The following is a 17,232-nucleotide window of genomic DNA, read 5'->3' as shown; positions in this document are numbered from 1 at the left end:
TACAAAGGCATTCGTGGGAGGTAGAAGTTGCACCTTCCACTGATACAGGGTCAGATATATTTTTGGTCCCATTGATTGTTGAGATTAAGGATGGGTATGACGATATAATCCTAGATCTGGGTTGTCACAAATTACCACAGCCACAAAATCGTAAAGATGAATGAAAACAAAATGTTCATTTTTTCTCTTCAGTTAAGGTCAGGGTTAGGCATAAGGTTAGCTGTGTGGTTAGGTTTAAATCAGATTTTAAGAAGATAAATTGTAGACATAATTATGATTTTGTTCTTGTGGTAACTAGTGACGAGACTAAATCTGTGATTGCGGATAACTTCTCCCCTGCGACTATCGTCAGATGACAATGTGATATGAGTTCCCGCTGTGTCTCGCGATCTGCTGAATTCATAAAATTCCTACGCGTCTATAAAATCGGCCATTTCGTGGTAGGCCATCCGCTGTTGCAGGGCAAGTGTTCTTCTGTCTGCAAGTCAATTTATAACATCGCACAATGAATGAGACCGCAGTTTCATTTGCCAAGGATTTCTTGGCTGGTGGCATCTCCGCTGCCATCTCCAAAACGGCGGTCGCGCCCATCGAGAGAGTCAAGCTTCTCCTTCAGGTAGCTATTGGTCCATGACTAGCTAAAGTTATGCCGCCTCTGCTGCATGGCAAGCATCAGCTAGCTAACTTAGCTGTTATCACTGGCTAGAGAAATGCACGCTGCTTATCACCCTTGCGGCAATTTACATTTAGCTAGCTATGTGTTTTCAATGTCTTAAGGCTGTTATATTGATTTGATATGTATAATACAAGCAGGATGGTTATCTACCATCTTCCGCTGGTTGCCATAATTCGAGGTCATGAGATGTTTCAAATGACCTACACGCTAGCCGGCTGGCTAACGCAGTCCGTCATTAGTACAGGTTGGCTAGCCCAGCCACACAATGCTAACGTTAGCTAGCTAACAAAGCCAGGGCCAGTCTATGACATTGGGCAATTCCTCTTTCTGGATGGCACCTGATATCGCTAACTACACAACTAATTTACATGTAACAATTTAATTACGTCACTCGACTAACTAGTTTGGTTTCGTAGTAAATCATACCAGTAAAATATACATTATCACGAATTGAACAATCGAGTAGTTGTGTAGGTACTGCAGCCACAGTGGTAGAACTGAGGTTAAACTAAATACCTGGCTGGCATTGAAAGTCTGCAGGGTAGTTTGACCGGCAAACAGTAACCACCAAGTGTTGGTCTGTCTTGTTCAATTAAATAGTTGTTGCAAATCGTTAGCAACCAGAAAGACCGGATTTAAGCGGGTGGCAAGGTCGAGACGAGCAGCGCTCAGATGACTGCAGGGCAGGAAACGTCAGCTTTACCAGCATGTATCTATGGGTTTATATATTTTTATCATATGTGTTCTCATATTCTTAACAGGTCCAACATGCCAGCAAGCAGATCAGCAAAGAAATGCAGTACAAGGGTATCATAGATTGTGTTACCCGCATTCCAAAGGAGCAGGGCTTCCTTGCCTTCTGGAGAGGTAACCTGGCTAATGTCATCAGATACTTCCCCACCCAGGCCCTCAACTTTGCTTTCAAAGACAAGTACAAGAGTGTCTTCCTTGACGGTGTAGACAAGCGAAAGCAGTTCTGGAGGTACTTCGCTGGCAACCTGGCCTCTGGTGGTGCTGCAGGAGCCACCTCCCTTTGCTTTGTCTATCCTCTTGATTTCGCCAGAACCCGTCTGGGAGCTGATGTCGGAAAAGCTGGTGCGAGGGAGTACAACGGTCTGGCAGACTGCTTGGCGAAGACGTTCAGGTCTGACGGTATGAGGGGTCTGTACCAGGGCTTCGCAGTGTCTGTCCAGGGCATCATCATCTACAGAGCTTCATACTTCGGAATTTATGACACAGCTAAAGGTATAGACTTTAACACTGATAACAGCTTTTCACAGAAAGCTGTCCGTTTGTGCTATATGCATATGTAATATTATGTGTGGTATGTAACAGGTATGCTGCCAGACTCCAAGAACACTTCCATCTTAGTGAGCTGGGCAATCGCTCAGTCTGTAACTGCTGTGGCCGGCCTGACCTCCTACCCCTTCGACACTGTCCGTCGTCGTATGATGATGCAGTCTGGCCGTAAAGGAGGTGAGTTTTCCTCGTCACCTACACTGTCCAGTGTTTAGGGAGAAATTATACATCGGAAGACTAGTAGAAACATGCAATTCCAAATACAACTAAATTGACATTATGTCCTAACTTGGGTCAACTTTTTTCTCCAGCTGATATCATGTACTCTGGTACCATTGACTGCTGGAAGAAGATCGCTCGTGATGAGGGTGGCAAGGCCTTCTTCAAGGGAGCCTGGTCCAATGTTCTCAGAGGCATGGGTGGTGCCTTTGTGCTGGTCTTGTACGATGAGCTAAAGAAAGTCCTTTAAATTATTGTTTTTTTAACATCACTGTTGAATTTACATTAAATGGCTAAATGTAACAACTTTCCACTCCTATGGATCCTGCATTCTGCCTTATTTATGTGAACCAGCTAGTGGTCTGCTACTAGTTGAGGGTGGCGGCTGTAAGTTGTGCATTTTATCTTTTCAAACGTTCCATTCTCATTTACCAATGTCATTCCTGTATAAGAAACCTCAAATACTACCCCTGTCCTCCAGTGGGTATGTTTCTAACCACCACTTGAATAAATTCATTATAATGGACAAACCTACACTGGATGATGTCAGTGGTGTTTTTTTTATGGGGGGGGGGGGCTATTGGTATGCAGTTTTTTTGAATGTCTGGGTTTCAGAGATTATGGGAAATGTGCACTGATTGGCTAATCAAATGCATGAAGTCGATTACACCACTTACAGCTATAGTTTTGTGCTTATCAACTACTTAGCCTCTGACTTAAAGCTATGGTTATAGTCTATTACAATTTCAAATGAAATAACTTTACCAGCATTTCAGCATGTAATAAACTTCCAGGATGTTTTCAGCAGATGGAATATGAAGATTTTGAAACATCTGGAGACTTTGCATGAATTTGCACTACCTGGTTTAACTGGTCTGTTGCCCTATGCATAGTCATACATACTTGGATTTGGTTGAGTTATGGCGTAATGATCCGAGAAGTGAAATATAGTAGCTGACAAGTTTGAACAGACTTAAAATAATATTTCGTTTGTGCCAATGGTGTCCGGTGCCTTGTTGGCTAGTCTTGCCATAGGCGTGTTACATGATCCCAGAACACTCCCTTTTGGCTTGTGACCACACAGTTCTCATTTCTACAGTTGGAATGTAGTTCAACTCCTCTCCACATTTTATGGTATGCTTTACATTAGAATTGAAGGAGTCTGGTGGGGAAATCTGACATCGTTGCCTTACATATGGTAGGCAAAGTGCCCTCTAGAGTAAACAAAACTCATTGTCCAGCTTCCCCCATTTAAACCTGGTTCTATGCTCACATTTTTACATGGGTGTAGAATTAAAGACATTGGGGACATCTTCCTGATGAACTCCAGAGCTAGTCAGGCACTCATGTGTTGATGGCTCTGGACAGTGAGGTATTTAAATAATCAGCCTTCAAACAAATTGACAAGTGCCACCATTGACTTGTCTTAAAATAAAAAGCATACAAGGTGGAACCATGACATCTGGTCACAATGCCGACACAGTGGACAGAAATTACATTTTAATACCGTGTGTAGACATATTTCTGACAATATCAAGACATGTTAACAAGTATAAATGAGGTTATAGTGAAGTAAAATAATTAGGATGGATTTTAGTCCCCAATTGAATGAAGACAAAGCAAATGTAACAAACGGCTGCATGATACTACCTTTAATCAGTAAAAGTTTTGTATGGAAAGTACTTTTTTCTAATACAATATATATTATGCAATCAATATTTTTTCCAATAAAAGCAGATGGAAGCTGCTTCGGTAGAATCAAAATGGAATGAAACTATATTGGGAGCATCTGTGACACCAGCATACATGGGGCAAGGAGCAGCAGAAATCCTTTACTGGCCATCCCTGGATTTCCACCTGTAGCCAGACCAATGCCCTCTGATCCTGAGACACAAGATACAGTAGAAAGAGGTCAGCACAGACCCCTGGAAGAGAAAGTGAGATGGATCATAATCTAATTTACTGTAGTACATTCACACCCACCTTTGATCAAAGTTCCTGACCTGATATTCAACCAGTAGACAGTGCGCTGTTGGGCTACAGTGGCCCTGAAAAAAAGTGCAATGCAGATTAATGAAAGCTTGCCTGTCAAAGTGCTGTGTGTGAGAGAAACATATTTTTTTTATCTGACTTTTGATTTAAATTGGCATATAATTTAATGGTAAATGTACCCTTATTCTAATGTCATGTATTATAAGAATTCATTAACATTGTCATGTAATTTGTGTAATACGTGCGGAGAAAAACGGATCATCTAGTTTTATAGACTCACAAAGGGTTCAAGATTAGATTCAGGGCTCTATTCAATCTGGATCGCTGAAGCCTAAGGATTGCGCACTGGAAATGTAAAGATTATTCCCGATTTAGCAAATACGCAAGTTTACATTTGAGTAATGTGTGTAGCCAATGGTATTTTTTTTTAGAAAAGTGTAGTAAGGGTGATGGGGCTCTAAACTTAATAACGTAACGCTGAACTTCAGCTATACAGATTGAATAGAGCCCTTGGTGTTATGCTCTTACATGAAGTAGATAGTGTTGGTGTTGTTGGGTGGTAACCAGGTAAACACGGTAGTGTCGTCTTTCAAATTAGTATTGGCATGGGTGATGGCACCTTCTTTATTTCCTGAGCACTTGGAGACACAATCAGATTTGTCAACCTCTTTCTAGAATGTTTAGTTTACTCGTGGAATTTTCACCCCAATTAGGTTACACATGGGAAGCTATTAACTTACCTGCAGGAATTTGGTATCTGGAGGAGGAAGTTGCCAACTTCCTAAAGCATTAGTGCTAGTGCTGGCTGCCGATCTGGCCTCCAGAAGCACGCCTCTGTAGTTTGTTCCAGTTATAGTCACTTATGGGGAAATACACCAACAAACAGTACAGAGTGATACAAATGTGCCATTGCGTTCCCCTTCATCTGCAGAAATGTGGTATCTTGAATCAATGTTCAGGCATGATAACAGAAAATGTAAGAAGCCTCAGACACACTGTCTTACCCATCGAAAAGTGCCTAGATGTGACCACTATCATTGGCCTGCCTTATCCCTTCCACTATGAATTAAGAATTGTAATTTTTAAGACAACACATTTTTCTAATTTGTTTACTATTTGTTAGGGTTATTTCATAACCCATCATCAGTAGACAAGTGTTACTGGTCCGATCAAATTAGAAATCACATCTAGTTCCTTGGGCATGTCCAAAGCTGTAAGGTGTAGGTAGGATGTCCAACATCTTACCTGTAATGGGCTGGCCAGTCTGAAGGGTCTTGGAGCTGGTGAGGATGGTGTAGGGTGCTGGGGTGGGCTGTGGCTGCACCCCAGTGTGACGAGGAACCATGTCATCACAGGCGGAGGTGGGTGCACCGTTGGGAAAGCTAAAGCAGGGAGAGATCCCTTGTAGAAGGACCAGACTAAACATCAACAGCTCCATCAGGTCAAGTCAAAGTAATCCAGCACAGCAGCACTACGTACAGAGGGCAGGTGGGGGAAGAGTGAAATGGGAGCCTTGAATCAAGAGATGCTCTTTTGAAGCAAATTACTGCTGAGTCACTCATGCACATGCCTGTGCACTAACAGGGCTGAACCCTTGACATGCGCAAGAGCAACAGTCCACATATTCTATCCCCCCACCCCAAAAAAGCTTTATCCTCTTTTCATGGCAAGACAAAGCAACTCTTTCTTCTTCACACACTGCTGTGAAAAATTACAATTTTACTCACCACTCGTGCACATGCCCGTGCACCAACAGGGGTGTCAGGTGAACCCTTGACCACGCGCAAGAGCAACAGTTCCCCATTCTATTTCCCCCAAAAACATGTTTTTCTATGCATGGCAAAACAAAGCAACTATTTCTTCTCCACATACAGCCATGAAAAATAACAATTATGCTCACTGGACTCGTGGCTTGATGTCAAATTCTCTGAACTGCAATGGAAAGTTATTGTGCAATGTGACCAAGTAAACTGTGTTTAATCACCAAGTCATGTCATCAACAGCAAGCTTTTACACCATGAGTAGCTCTAATCTATGGATTACTGACCATTGCTCTGGATGAGTTGAAAAATTATTTTGCTAATGGAATATCTCTCAAGAATCAACTTTTTCCAGCAAACGCACTCCATGTAGCAAAATGTTTTAAACATAATGGTAAAATAAAACAGCACCTCATACAGAATAGTCCTGAAAGGGCCAGACAGTGAGCTTTATTAGGTTTCACTTGTTTTATTAAGCACTTTAAACCAACAAAACTATTTCATATAAACAGATGTTTTCCTATGAAAGTGTACTTTTATATCCTCCATTTGAACACCTGTTTTTTGTTGATATATCCCAGAGTCAGGTTTACAATATTTCATGACATCATGGTCTCATTTCAAGGTTTTATTTATACAAAAAAATATCTGTGGAGAGAACAACTCCCCAAGAACCATCAGGTCAACTGGCTTTCCTTACAGAGCCAGGTATGGTAATTAGTCAGAACTGCCCAGAAAGCGCACAGCTTGGTTTCCCCTCATCGGAGTCAACCACTAAAATAGACATAACCAGTAGACACAGAACCCTCTGCAGTCAAATTCAACCGGACGGCTCGATTCAATCTGTAGCGTGATTGACATTTAAAAGGCAACGTGTCTGCGTTCGCAGAGACGGCATATACGATAAATGCTGTATGTCAGCTCAATTGACACCTTGACATTTCAAATCGCACTATAGCGCTGAACTTCAGCGATACGGATTGAATCAAGCCCCTAAACTAATGAACAGAATGAGTTCTTATCAACAGTCTCAGACATTTCAGTGATGACAACCAGTAGGACCATCAGTTTTTTTTGCGTTTGTGCTTCTTCTTTTGCTGCGAGCGTCTTTTCTTCTGAGGTCCTTGGTCTGACTCCAGGTTAATACTGGGCCCTGTGACTGCCTGTCTGATGTCCTTTATTAAGTCCTCCCGAGCAATTGGCTCAATGATGGCACCTAACTGGGTGACGACCTTTGGCGCTGTGATCTTCTGCACTGTGTTTTGGGTGTTCCAGGTGCGGCCAACAGGAGAACGGATGGTGCGCTCGAACTGTATGGGGTTCTCAAAAGGGAACGGTAACTGACACACCTACAAGAGATGAAGAAAGAAGAAGTTAAACCAGAACTCATTGTCATACTTTTTTTGGGGGAGAGGGCATCCTCTTCTGACAATGTCATATCTTTGTAGTAAATAGTACGCGAGCTAGGTCACCTGGTGTGCAGCAATGGAGGAATCCCGCTTCTCTGCGATTATGATGTTAGGGAGCTTTTGGTCTTGTCTTGGTGGAGGTGGAGCAACTTTTACCCGGAATCTTAAGTGGACGAAAAAGCAAACCATGTTAGGGGGACAAACTCAAAAATACCTTCACTAAGCCTACATGATACTACTTGGAGCAGTTTGTCAAAAGACCACAATTCAATGCCTTTGCCATCTACTTACCTCTTGCGTTTGCTACGAGAAGGTTGGAGACCGAGGCCCCCCCACTCTCCCCATCCAGGCAACGTCAGGTCAATAACCTTCGGCCTTCCTGCCTCCTCCTGTTTCCTTTTGTCCTTCAGGAAGTCGGAGATGACATCATCCCCTGCAAAGGCCTCTTTAATGATGACCCTCTGTTCCTCCTTGTCCTGAGATGGCAATACATGACAGAAAAGGCAGAGTTTAATTTCCCAGGTAACAGCATAGGATACGTAAAGATCTTTTTGCAGGAAGGTGAGCTGATTGGTGCATTGAAGCCTTCTGCAAACCGAAGGGCGCTCGTTTCAGATGCGCCTTAAAAAATACATGTATTGGTCTTTGAACTGTGTCCCTTACCTCAACATCCTCAACAGCTGTTGGAGCCAACGGCATTTCGATGACCTTTGCTTCCTTGGTCAGAACCTCATTGGGATCAATCATTTTCTTTCTCTTTTTGTCTGCCTGTTGAGTTGCAGACTGAGTGTCTGTTTCCTCTGTGCCCAGATCCCGGGTGGTCAGAAGTGCTGTGTCACTGGCAGAGATGTCCTGACTGAGCAGCTCCACATCCTCCAGGGTCCTAACCCGTACCAGGCCCTCCTCCAGCAGGGCAGGGCTCTCCCCCTGGCCTAGACCTGGGCCTGCCTTGGGCTGGTCAGCTGGAGGCTCCATGTGGTTCACTAGCCCATGGAACAGGCTGGTGAAATTTGAGAGCCCAGCCTCCTCATCATCAGAGACCTCTAAAGCCTCTTCATCATCTGAAATCTCTACAGCCTCTTCATCATCATCAGAGATCTCTAAAATCTCAGCTTTCTTCCCATCTGGAGTTTGAATGGAAAAGGAGTTGTACTTTGTGAGAGACAACACAAACACAAAACTGGGAACTTGTCCCACTGACATTTCACTCCTGATCATGATAGAGTGAAACTAATCTGCAAAGACCTGATGCTACATTGTGACACACTATATCAATCACCTTACCGTCATTCTCCTCCATAGTCATAGGTGCAACCTTAACATCTTCAGTTTGACGCAATTTCCGCCTCTCTTCAAACCCTCTTAAAAGTGATTCTTCTTCAGTTTCCTCCATCTGCTCCTCATCCTCCTCTTGGTCGTCCCGTCCTTCCCCTGGTTTTCCCACTTCTCTGGGCCAAACAGGAGGATGTAAACGGTTGCTTTCCTCCATCATAGGCTCTGTAGAAAGCTTGCCTCTCATCCATGGATTCACCTGGTCCAGTATGGGCTCTACGTCATTCACAAAGTCTGGCAAGGTCTCTGCTGACTCCTCTTCATCCTCCTCATCTTCGTCAGCAGGTATTACCAACTTCTGCGTCAGATCTTTGTTCACTTCCAGCTGTTTCTGCATGGCTTTGCGAGCCTGGGGACCAAGAGAAACCAAATGAGTCTCCAATTTATTTCAGTCTCATGACACATACCTATGGCGATATATTTTAAACATTTTGATAGAAATGAAAGTAGTGAGTCAAACAAAAGTGTTGTGCAAATATAGAATGCAACTTTTAAATAAAAACCTGTCTGTAAATTAGCCCGTATTTATACACACACTGAACAAAAATATAAAACGCACCATGCAACAATTTCAAAGAGTTCATAAAAAGGAATATCAGTCAATTGATATAAATTCATTAGGCCCCAATACAGACATGCATCTGTTGGTCACAGATACCTTTAAAAGAAGTAGGGGCGTGAATCAGAAAACCAGTCAGTATCTGGTGTGACCACCATTTGCTTCATGCAGTACGACATGTCTTTTGCATAGAGTTGATCAGGCTGTTGATTGTGGCCTGTGGAATGTTGTCTCACTCTTCCAATGGCAGTGCGAAGTTGCTGGATATTGGCGGGAACTGGACCGCGTTGTCGTACACGTCGTTCCAGATTGGTGACATGTCTGGTGAGTATGTAGGCCATGGAGGAACTGGGACATTTTCAGTTCCCAGGAATTGTGTACAGATCCCTGCGATATGGGGCTGTGCTTTATCATGCGGTGGATGAAAGGCACAACAATGGGCCTCAGGATCAGGATTGCTGTACATTCAAATTGCCATCGATAAAATGCAATTGTTGCCTCCTGATTGGCGCCGTAGTCTAAGGCACTGTATCACAGTGAAGCTGTGCCACTAGAGATTCTGCATCACAGTGAATCTGTGCCACCAGAGATTCTGGGTTCGAGTCCAGGCTGTGTCGCAGCCAGCCGCGACCGGAAGACCCATGGGGCAGCGCACAATTGGCACAGCGTTGTTCCGGGTTAGGCCGGCAGAGATGTCCTCGTGCACTAGCGAGTCCTGTGGCGGGCCAGGCGCAGTGCATGCTGACATGGTCGCCAGGTGTACGGTGTTTCCTTCGACACATTGGCGCAGCTGGCTTCCAGGTTAAGTGGGCATTGTGTAAAAAAGCAGTGCGGCTTGGTTGGGTTGTGTTTCGGAGGATGCACGGCTCTCGACCTTCGCCTCTGCTAAGTCTATACGGGAGTTGCAGCGATGAAACTACCAATTGGATACCACAAAATTAGGGAGAAAAAGAGGTAAAAATAAAATAAATAAAATGAAATTGTGTTCGTTGTTCGTAGCTTATGCCTGCCCATACCGCACCTCCGCCATAGGGCACTCTGTTCACAATGTTGAAATCAGCAAACCGCTCGCCAACAACGCCATACACATGCTCTGCGGTTGAGGCCGGTTAGACATACTGCTAAATTCTATAAAACGTCGCCTCCAACATCTTACGGTAAAGAAATTAACATTAAATTCTCTGGCAACAGCTCTGGTGGACATTCCTATCAACATGCCAATTGCATGCTAGAGTGGCCTTTTATTGTCCCCAGCACAAGGTGCACCTGTGTAATGATCATGCTGTTTAATCAGCTTCTTGATAGTCCATCCACCTGACAGGTGTGACATATCTTGACAAAGGAGAAATGCACACTAACAGGGATGTAAAGTAATTTGTGCACAACATTTGAAAGAATTAAGCTTTTTGGAACATTTCTGTGATACATGGGACCAACACTTTACATGTTGTGTTAATATTTTTGTTCATTGTCGTTTCACAGTATGTCATCCAAAAGCCAAGGAGTCATCATTAACGAAAACAGATTAGCAAATAAATGCAAGATAGCTTTTTTCTGGTTAATACAGCACATTTTACAAACATATTTCTTACTTTACTGGTCGAATATGTTTTTGTGAATGTGACATTTGTGACTCCACAGATTACTTTTGTGACCTGCATTTTACATATTTGAAACTGGCATTACATTTTGACTGCCATTCCATATTTCTGAGTTGTATTTTACGGCTCTGTTTGTGCAGATTAAAGCACAGCATCCATATTAGGGCTTCCTCAGGTGGGATCCTTCTGGCAAAAGCAGTGCCCACAGAGCTGGAGTGGGCTCCATATTTGACAGGTCAGAGGTCAGCCCTCACACACACCTTTTAATAATAAAAAAAAAACTACAGAATTTAAACTAGAAATGAAATTACCATCAACTTTGGTGACTGATTACATTGTGTAAGATTGATAAAGAGTTGTATAAACAATATTACCGTTTGACCAGTCAGCATGTGTACATGCACACCATCTTTGCATTTTCTCATTGTCATTTGCAGACTATATTGATTTTAGTCTTGAAAAAAATATTGGTATCTTTGTGACTCACTACCTATATTTTAAACATTTTGATAAATGTCTATCTCCACATGATACAGCTCTTTTCTGAAAACACTGGTTCTTTCAAACTGCCCGCCAATACATTTAAAATATTCTTTGCTAATAAAATATTGCGACTGGTAGCGTAATATCTTTTAAACAAACATCTAAAAACGGCTTAAAAGCACATTACCCCATCATCATATTTTGCCATGATGGCCTTGGACTTGGCCCATTTGCCACTGTTCTGGTGCTTCAGAGACATTCGTTCCTGTGGGAATAGAGATGAAACAGAGAAAATAAGCAGGTTTAATGCTAATAATCACAGTTTATTCTTAGTTTCTTTCAAGTTGTTTCCATCACTCTCTCCTTTCATGTAAAGGTCTCACAAAGCCTACTACCTTCATTCTTGACAGTTCCATCTTCTTTAGTTCCTCCAAGGCAGCAGCAGGGTCTGTCTTAACCATTTCATCAAACTGTTTTAGATACTCCTTGCGCATCACTTTCTTCTGTATCCTGTGGTATCTGGGGAAGAAATGGGAATGTTATTCATCATGTTGTGCCTCCGATGTTCCCTTACACCATTCACAAGCCACCTTCCTTCCACCATCTCAGTAAATAAACCTCCTCCTGGATCAGCTAATTTCCTTTTACTTCGCATTGCTCATCCTCCAGCAGAATTTACAGCTACAGAAGCTAGGAATTTCTTCTCACCGCACAATTTAGGAAAATCAATACAACAGTTCACTTTTGTAGTGCAAAATAAATAAAGCGTCAAGCCCTCATTAATACAGGGTACGTAATACATGGTTCGTATATATCAAACCCTCATTAATACAGCGTACGTAATACATGGTTCGTATATATCAAACCCTCATTAATACAGGGTACGTAATACATGGTTTGGATATATCAAACCCTCATTAATACAGGGTACGTAATACATGGTTCGTATATATCAAACCCTCATTAATACAGGGTACGTAATACATGGTTCGTATATATCAAACCCTCATTAATACAGGGTACGTAATACATGGTTTGGATATATCAAACCCTCATTAATACAGGGTACGTAATACATGGTTCGTATATATCAAACCCTCATTAATACAGGGTACGTAATACATGGTTCGTATATATCAAACCCTCATTAATACAGGGTACGTAATACATGGTTTGGATATATCAAACCCTCATTAATACAGGGTACGTAATACATGGTTCGTATATATCAAACCCTCATTAATACAGGGTACGTAATACATGGTTCGTATATATCAAACCCTCATTAATACAGGGTACGTAATACATGGTTCGTATATATCAAACCCTCATTAATACAGGGTACGTAATACATGGTTCGTATATATCAAACCCTCATTAATACAGGGTACGTAATACATCAGATATATCAAACCCTCATTAATATAGGGTACGTAATACATCAGATATATCAAACCCTCATTAATATAGGGAACTACATGGTACGGATATATCAAACCCTCATTAATATAGGGAACTACATGGTACGGATATATCAAACCCTCATTAATATAGGGAACTACATGGTACGGATATATCAAACCCTCATTAATATAGGGAACTACATGGTACGGTTATATCAAACCCTCATTAATATAGGGAACTACATGGTACGGTTATATCAAACCCTCATTAATATAGGGAACTACATGGTATGGATATATATCAAACCCTCATTAATATAGGGAACTACATGGTACGGTTATATCAAACCCTCATTAATATAGGGAACTACATGGTATGGATAGCTATATATATATATATATATATATATATATATATATATATATATATATATATATATATATATATATATATATATATATATATATATATATATCAAACCCTCACTTTTTGCTTTTTATTCTTTTTCCCCTTTTGGCTTTCGCTTCATAATAAGACTGTAGTACTCTGGTTTTTTGGAGTTCTGCACGACGGATCTTGGCCTGCAAAAAAATGTAACAATGTATTATATATTGGTTGTAGATATGTGACAACCAAGAACCATTTAGAAAAACTACCTCATTTGTACATTGTTGTTTTTCAGTACATTGTCCGTTTTGTCCACATACAGAATGAAGTCAATATCAGTAGTGCGTGCAGGCCTCTGTTCCTGCCCAGCACTAACACACCATATTCAGCTTATTTTACGCATCTGACCACATACTGGATGTCATGCTTGAGGCGGGGACTCACCTCCTCCAGACTCATGGCCCTGAGAGAAGCCTCCTCAGTGGGTGTCAAGACAGGGTCATGGAGAGGCTGCTTGTTCATGCGTAGGAGGCTGAATATCTCCTGTTCTAGGGGGGTTTGGGCCTTGAACATAAAATATGAATCTGAAATTAGTTTATAATCATGTTACATAAACAGAAAAATCAAAAGGATCTTTTTACACCCACCTTCCATCCAGCCACCACCTGCTCTATGCGTTTGGGGCCAGAGGGCTCCTGGTTCAGTGGGAAGACCAGCTGCTCTGCCTTCTGGTTCTGTAGGACCACACTCTGCCAGCGAGACACCTCTTTCGACGTTTTCTCAAAAGCCACTTCTCTTTGGATCTGTACAAGAATATTTGTTCAATCGTCTGAGTTGTGCACAGTGGCCTGCATTCAAGACTAGACATCCTGCCTCTGTCGGTGGTCTTACTTTCTCTGTCTCCTTCCTGGTCAGGGGCGTCTCCAGGGTGCTCTGGTTGTGTTGAAGGTTCTTCAGCTGCTTCTTCGTCTTGATTAAGGCACTGGGGGTCTTATCCAAGGTTCCAATGAGGTCAGACAAATGTATTTTGTCTCCTTCACCTGTCAGTCATGACACGCAGACAGACATACAGTTCAGACTCAGCTTATTGTTCAAACACATTTTGGATTTCCATCACGGTTGCTGGATCCTGACATTACAGACATTTAACTTTCACAAACTAACAAAACACCTTGATAAAAGCACAAGGTATTTTCAAATAAGTAAATCAGGTACATTTAGCATATTTTACCTTCAGCATTGACTGTGAATTCTGACACCTGAATGCTTGCTTCAGACCGTTCAGTAAGCTTCTTCCTGATCGCGAGAACAATGCACACCAGACAAAAAAAACACATCAAACATGGCTACAAAAGCAATGCAAGTAAAAATGTAACATTACATACTGGTGAATAATATAATGAATTGGTGGGCCAAGTTCACCAGTCCTCATTTCTCCCGTATAACTCCAGAAGCCCAACTCATCTAGGAAGGTACTATAGGAGCACAATGTTCTGACATCTCTCACCTCTTCTTCCCCCCAAGCGAGCTGATGGCCTCCAGCAGCTTGCAGTGTTTCCTCTCATCATCGCTGCCTCCCTGTATGAGACAAAACACACAGCAGGGCTCTACATTCGTCCATTTTACTCGCATATCCACGTAAATACCAGTGACTGAGAAAATGAAGGATTCTAGCTTTATTACCCGGAGACATTTTTTTCCATGCTCCTAAATGTATTTCTGTATGCATACATTTTCAACTTAGGAGCAAACATGTGCCTTGTAAAAAAGGTCAGCGTAGAGCACTACACTGTACCCTAAATGAACCGACCAATCCAGAATTCATGTGCTTTGAAAAGTCAGCTCATACTGATTCTCAATATAGTGACCTCCTCTTGCATGTTCCTCCTGCATGTTTCAAATTCCAAATAGACAGATAAGCTACCGTCTTATTATTGCTCAAGATAATTACTGCAGGCGTGTGTGTATCCTACCTCATCCTCACTAGCACTAATGATGTCATCTGCCAGTGCACGTTGAAGCTCCTCGTCATCTTCGTCATCCATCCCCTGGACCACCGTCTCACAGGAACTGGAGTGGGGGACAAAAGAGCTACCTGTTACTTTGCACTTAGTTATCTTTTTATTCCATCAATATTTGACTAATCTACCAAAGACCCTCCTCATTAGCCCCGGAGTTCTGTGCAACGTGTAGTTAGCTAGCACACACACGCATGTGAACACCCCTTCAAATTAGTGGATCTGGCTATTTCAGCCACACCTGTTGCTGACAGGTGTAGAATAATCAAGCACAGGAAATCTCCATAGACAAACATTGGCAGTAGAATGGCCTTACGGAAGAGCTCAGTGACTTTCAACGTGGCACCGTCATATGATGGAGCAACTCAGTTCGTCAAATTTCTGCTCAGCTAGAGCTGCCCCGGTCAACTGTAAGTGCTGTTATTGTGAAGTGGAAATGTCTAGGAGCAACAGCAGCTCAGGCGCGAAGTGGTAGGCCACACAAGCTCACAGAACGGAACCACAGAGTGCAGAATTGTCACAAGCTCACAGAACGGGACCGCCGAGTGCAGAAGTGTGTCGTGAGTAAATATTGTTAGTCCTCGGTTGCAACACTCACTATGGACTTCCAAACTGCCTCTGGAAGCAACATCTGCACAATAACTGTTCATCCGGGGCTGCGTGAAATGAGTTTCTATGGCCAAGCGATCACCATGTGCAATCCCAAGCGTCGGCTGGAGTGGTGTAAAGCTCGCCGCCATTGGACTCTGGAGCAGTGGAAATACGTTCTCTGGAGTGATAATCACACTTCACCATCTGGCAGTCCAACAGACTAATCTGGGTTTGGTGGACGCCAGGAAAAGAGTGGAGGCTGTTATAGCAGCAAAGTGGGGACCCTTTGTTTACATATCTTGCATTACTCATCACATATGTATATACTGTATTCTATACTATTCTACTGTATCTTAGTCCGTTCTGCTCTGACATCGCTCGTCCATAGACATAGTCTTAATTCATTCCTACTTAGATTTTTGGGTATGTTGTGCAATTTGTTAGATACTACTGCACTGTTGGAGCAAGAAGCACAAACATTTCGCTACACCCGCTATACCATCTGCTAATCACGTGTATGTGACCAAATTGGATTTTAACTCCATAGTAATGCCCATGATTTTGGAATGAGTGTTCGAAGAGTAGGTGTCCACATACTTTTGGTCATGTAGTGTAAGAAATAAGTGCGACTAATTACTTGAAATGAAAGGTTGAGAGACACTGATGGTGCCAAATACACCAAATCACGTTAGTTAGCGATTTGGCTAATATCTTGGGTATGCTGTCATGGTATGCTGTAGCGTTAAGGTTTTCCTTCACTGGAACTAAGCCTATCCTAACTATAGCCCCAACCACGAAAACAGCCCAGACCATTATTCTTCATCCACCAAACTTTACAGTTGGTACTATGCATTAAGCGTTTTCCTTTGGTGAGCCAGGTAGCTAGCTAAAACACAAATGTTAGCTACTAAACGTAATTTGATGTATTTGGCACCATCAGTGGCTCTCGACCTTTCCTTTCCTTTCAAGTAATTAGTCGCACTGTAAAGAATATCAGTAGAGGCCCGAGTTATTGAAAATGTGAGTTCGGTGCACAAACCTTGTAATCTTCATATTTTCTCCACTCTTTCGTGCAGCTTTTGACTTGGCCATTTTGACTAGAAACTCGCTAGAAACACACGTGCAATGTAAATGCCGTATGGGAGTCAAGTCTGCCGTACGCTGTCGTAAAAGCGCGTGTTCCACAGCTGGCATGTTCGGGGACATCAATGCTGCGTACTACGCAGTTGGTACTCGTGGCCCAGATCTGCTGAAATTGACAAGTGTGGGTAACTGGATATTTGCAGCACAGGTAGAACAATGAGGTTAGTTAGAAAACATTATTTGCTTGAAGTGTCTGAAAGTTGGCGTTGCAAAAGAAGTTGGTGGATCAACAGCGATGGGTGTAACACAACAGCAACAACAAAAAACATCAGTGGCTGGATCAACCGTGATGAGTAGCTTAATGTTTACATATCAGGCTAAGAAATCTAACGTAGCAGGTTAGGATCATTAAGGTGGTA

The 17,232-nt window shown here is 42.4% G+C and overlaps 3 protein-coding genes across 3 annotated transcripts; 1 reads left to right on the top strand and 2 right to left on the bottom strand.

Moving 5' to 3' along the window:
• Positions 1–439: 439 nt before the first annotated feature.
• On the top strand, positions 440–2,728 carry si:dkey-251i10.1 (adenine nucleotide translocator 2). The gene is given in 4 exon segments (NM_001160491.1): positions 440–616; positions 1,438–1,921; positions 2,012–2,152; positions 2,287–2,728. Coding segments are annotated over 4 exon segments (894 nt in total). The 5' UTR covers positions 440–505; the 3' UTR covers positions 2,445–2,728.
• A 929-nt stretch (positions 2,729–3,657) lies between these two features.
• Positions 3,658–5,804, bottom strand: si:dkey-251i10.2 (Reeler domain-containing protein). The gene is made up of 5 exons (XM_021591422.2): positions 5,432–5,804; positions 4,927–5,045; positions 4,715–4,824; positions 4,178–4,242; positions 3,658–4,078 (listed from the first exon to the last, which is right to left on the bottom strand). Exons 1-5 carry the CDS (start codon positions 5,622–5,624, stop codon positions 3,969–3,971), a joined length of 597 nt encoding a protein of 198 aa, XP_021447097.1. The 5' UTR covers positions 5,625–5,804; the 3' UTR covers positions 3,658–3,968.
• Positions 5,805–6,395: 591 nt separating this feature from the next.
• On the bottom strand, positions 6,396–17,225 carry si:dkey-251i10.3 (Utp14 domain-containing protein). Its single transcript, XM_021591421.2, has 15 exons — positions 16,770–17,225; positions 15,095–15,191; positions 14,629–14,699; positions 14,353–14,417; positions 14,013–14,161; positions 13,769–13,924; positions 13,566–13,685; positions 13,221–13,315; positions 11,726–11,849; positions 11,518–11,595; positions 8,640–9,036; positions 8,019–8,479; positions 7,647–7,831; positions 7,419–7,518; positions 6,396–7,295 (listed from the first exon to the last, which is right to left on the bottom strand). The coding sequence occupies exons 1-15, from the start codon at positions 16,934–16,936 to the stop codon at positions 7,011–7,013; spliced, it is 2,550 nt and encodes an 849-aa protein (XP_021447096.2). The 5' UTR covers positions 16,937–17,225; the 3' UTR covers positions 6,396–7,010.
• Between the last annotated feature and the right edge of the window lie 7 nt (positions 17,226–17,232).

Source organism: Oncorhynchus mykiss, chromosome Y, assembly GCF_013265735.2.
Source record: "Oncorhynchus mykiss isolate Arlee chromosome Y, USDA_OmykA_1.1, whole genome shotgun sequence".
Classification (NCBI taxonomy): Eukaryota; Metazoa; Chordata; class Actinopteri; order Salmoniformes; family Salmonidae; genus Oncorhynchus; species Oncorhynchus mykiss.
The sequence above is the reverse complement of the archived record's forward strand: the minus strand, read 5'-3'. Positions and strand labels throughout refer to the sequence as shown.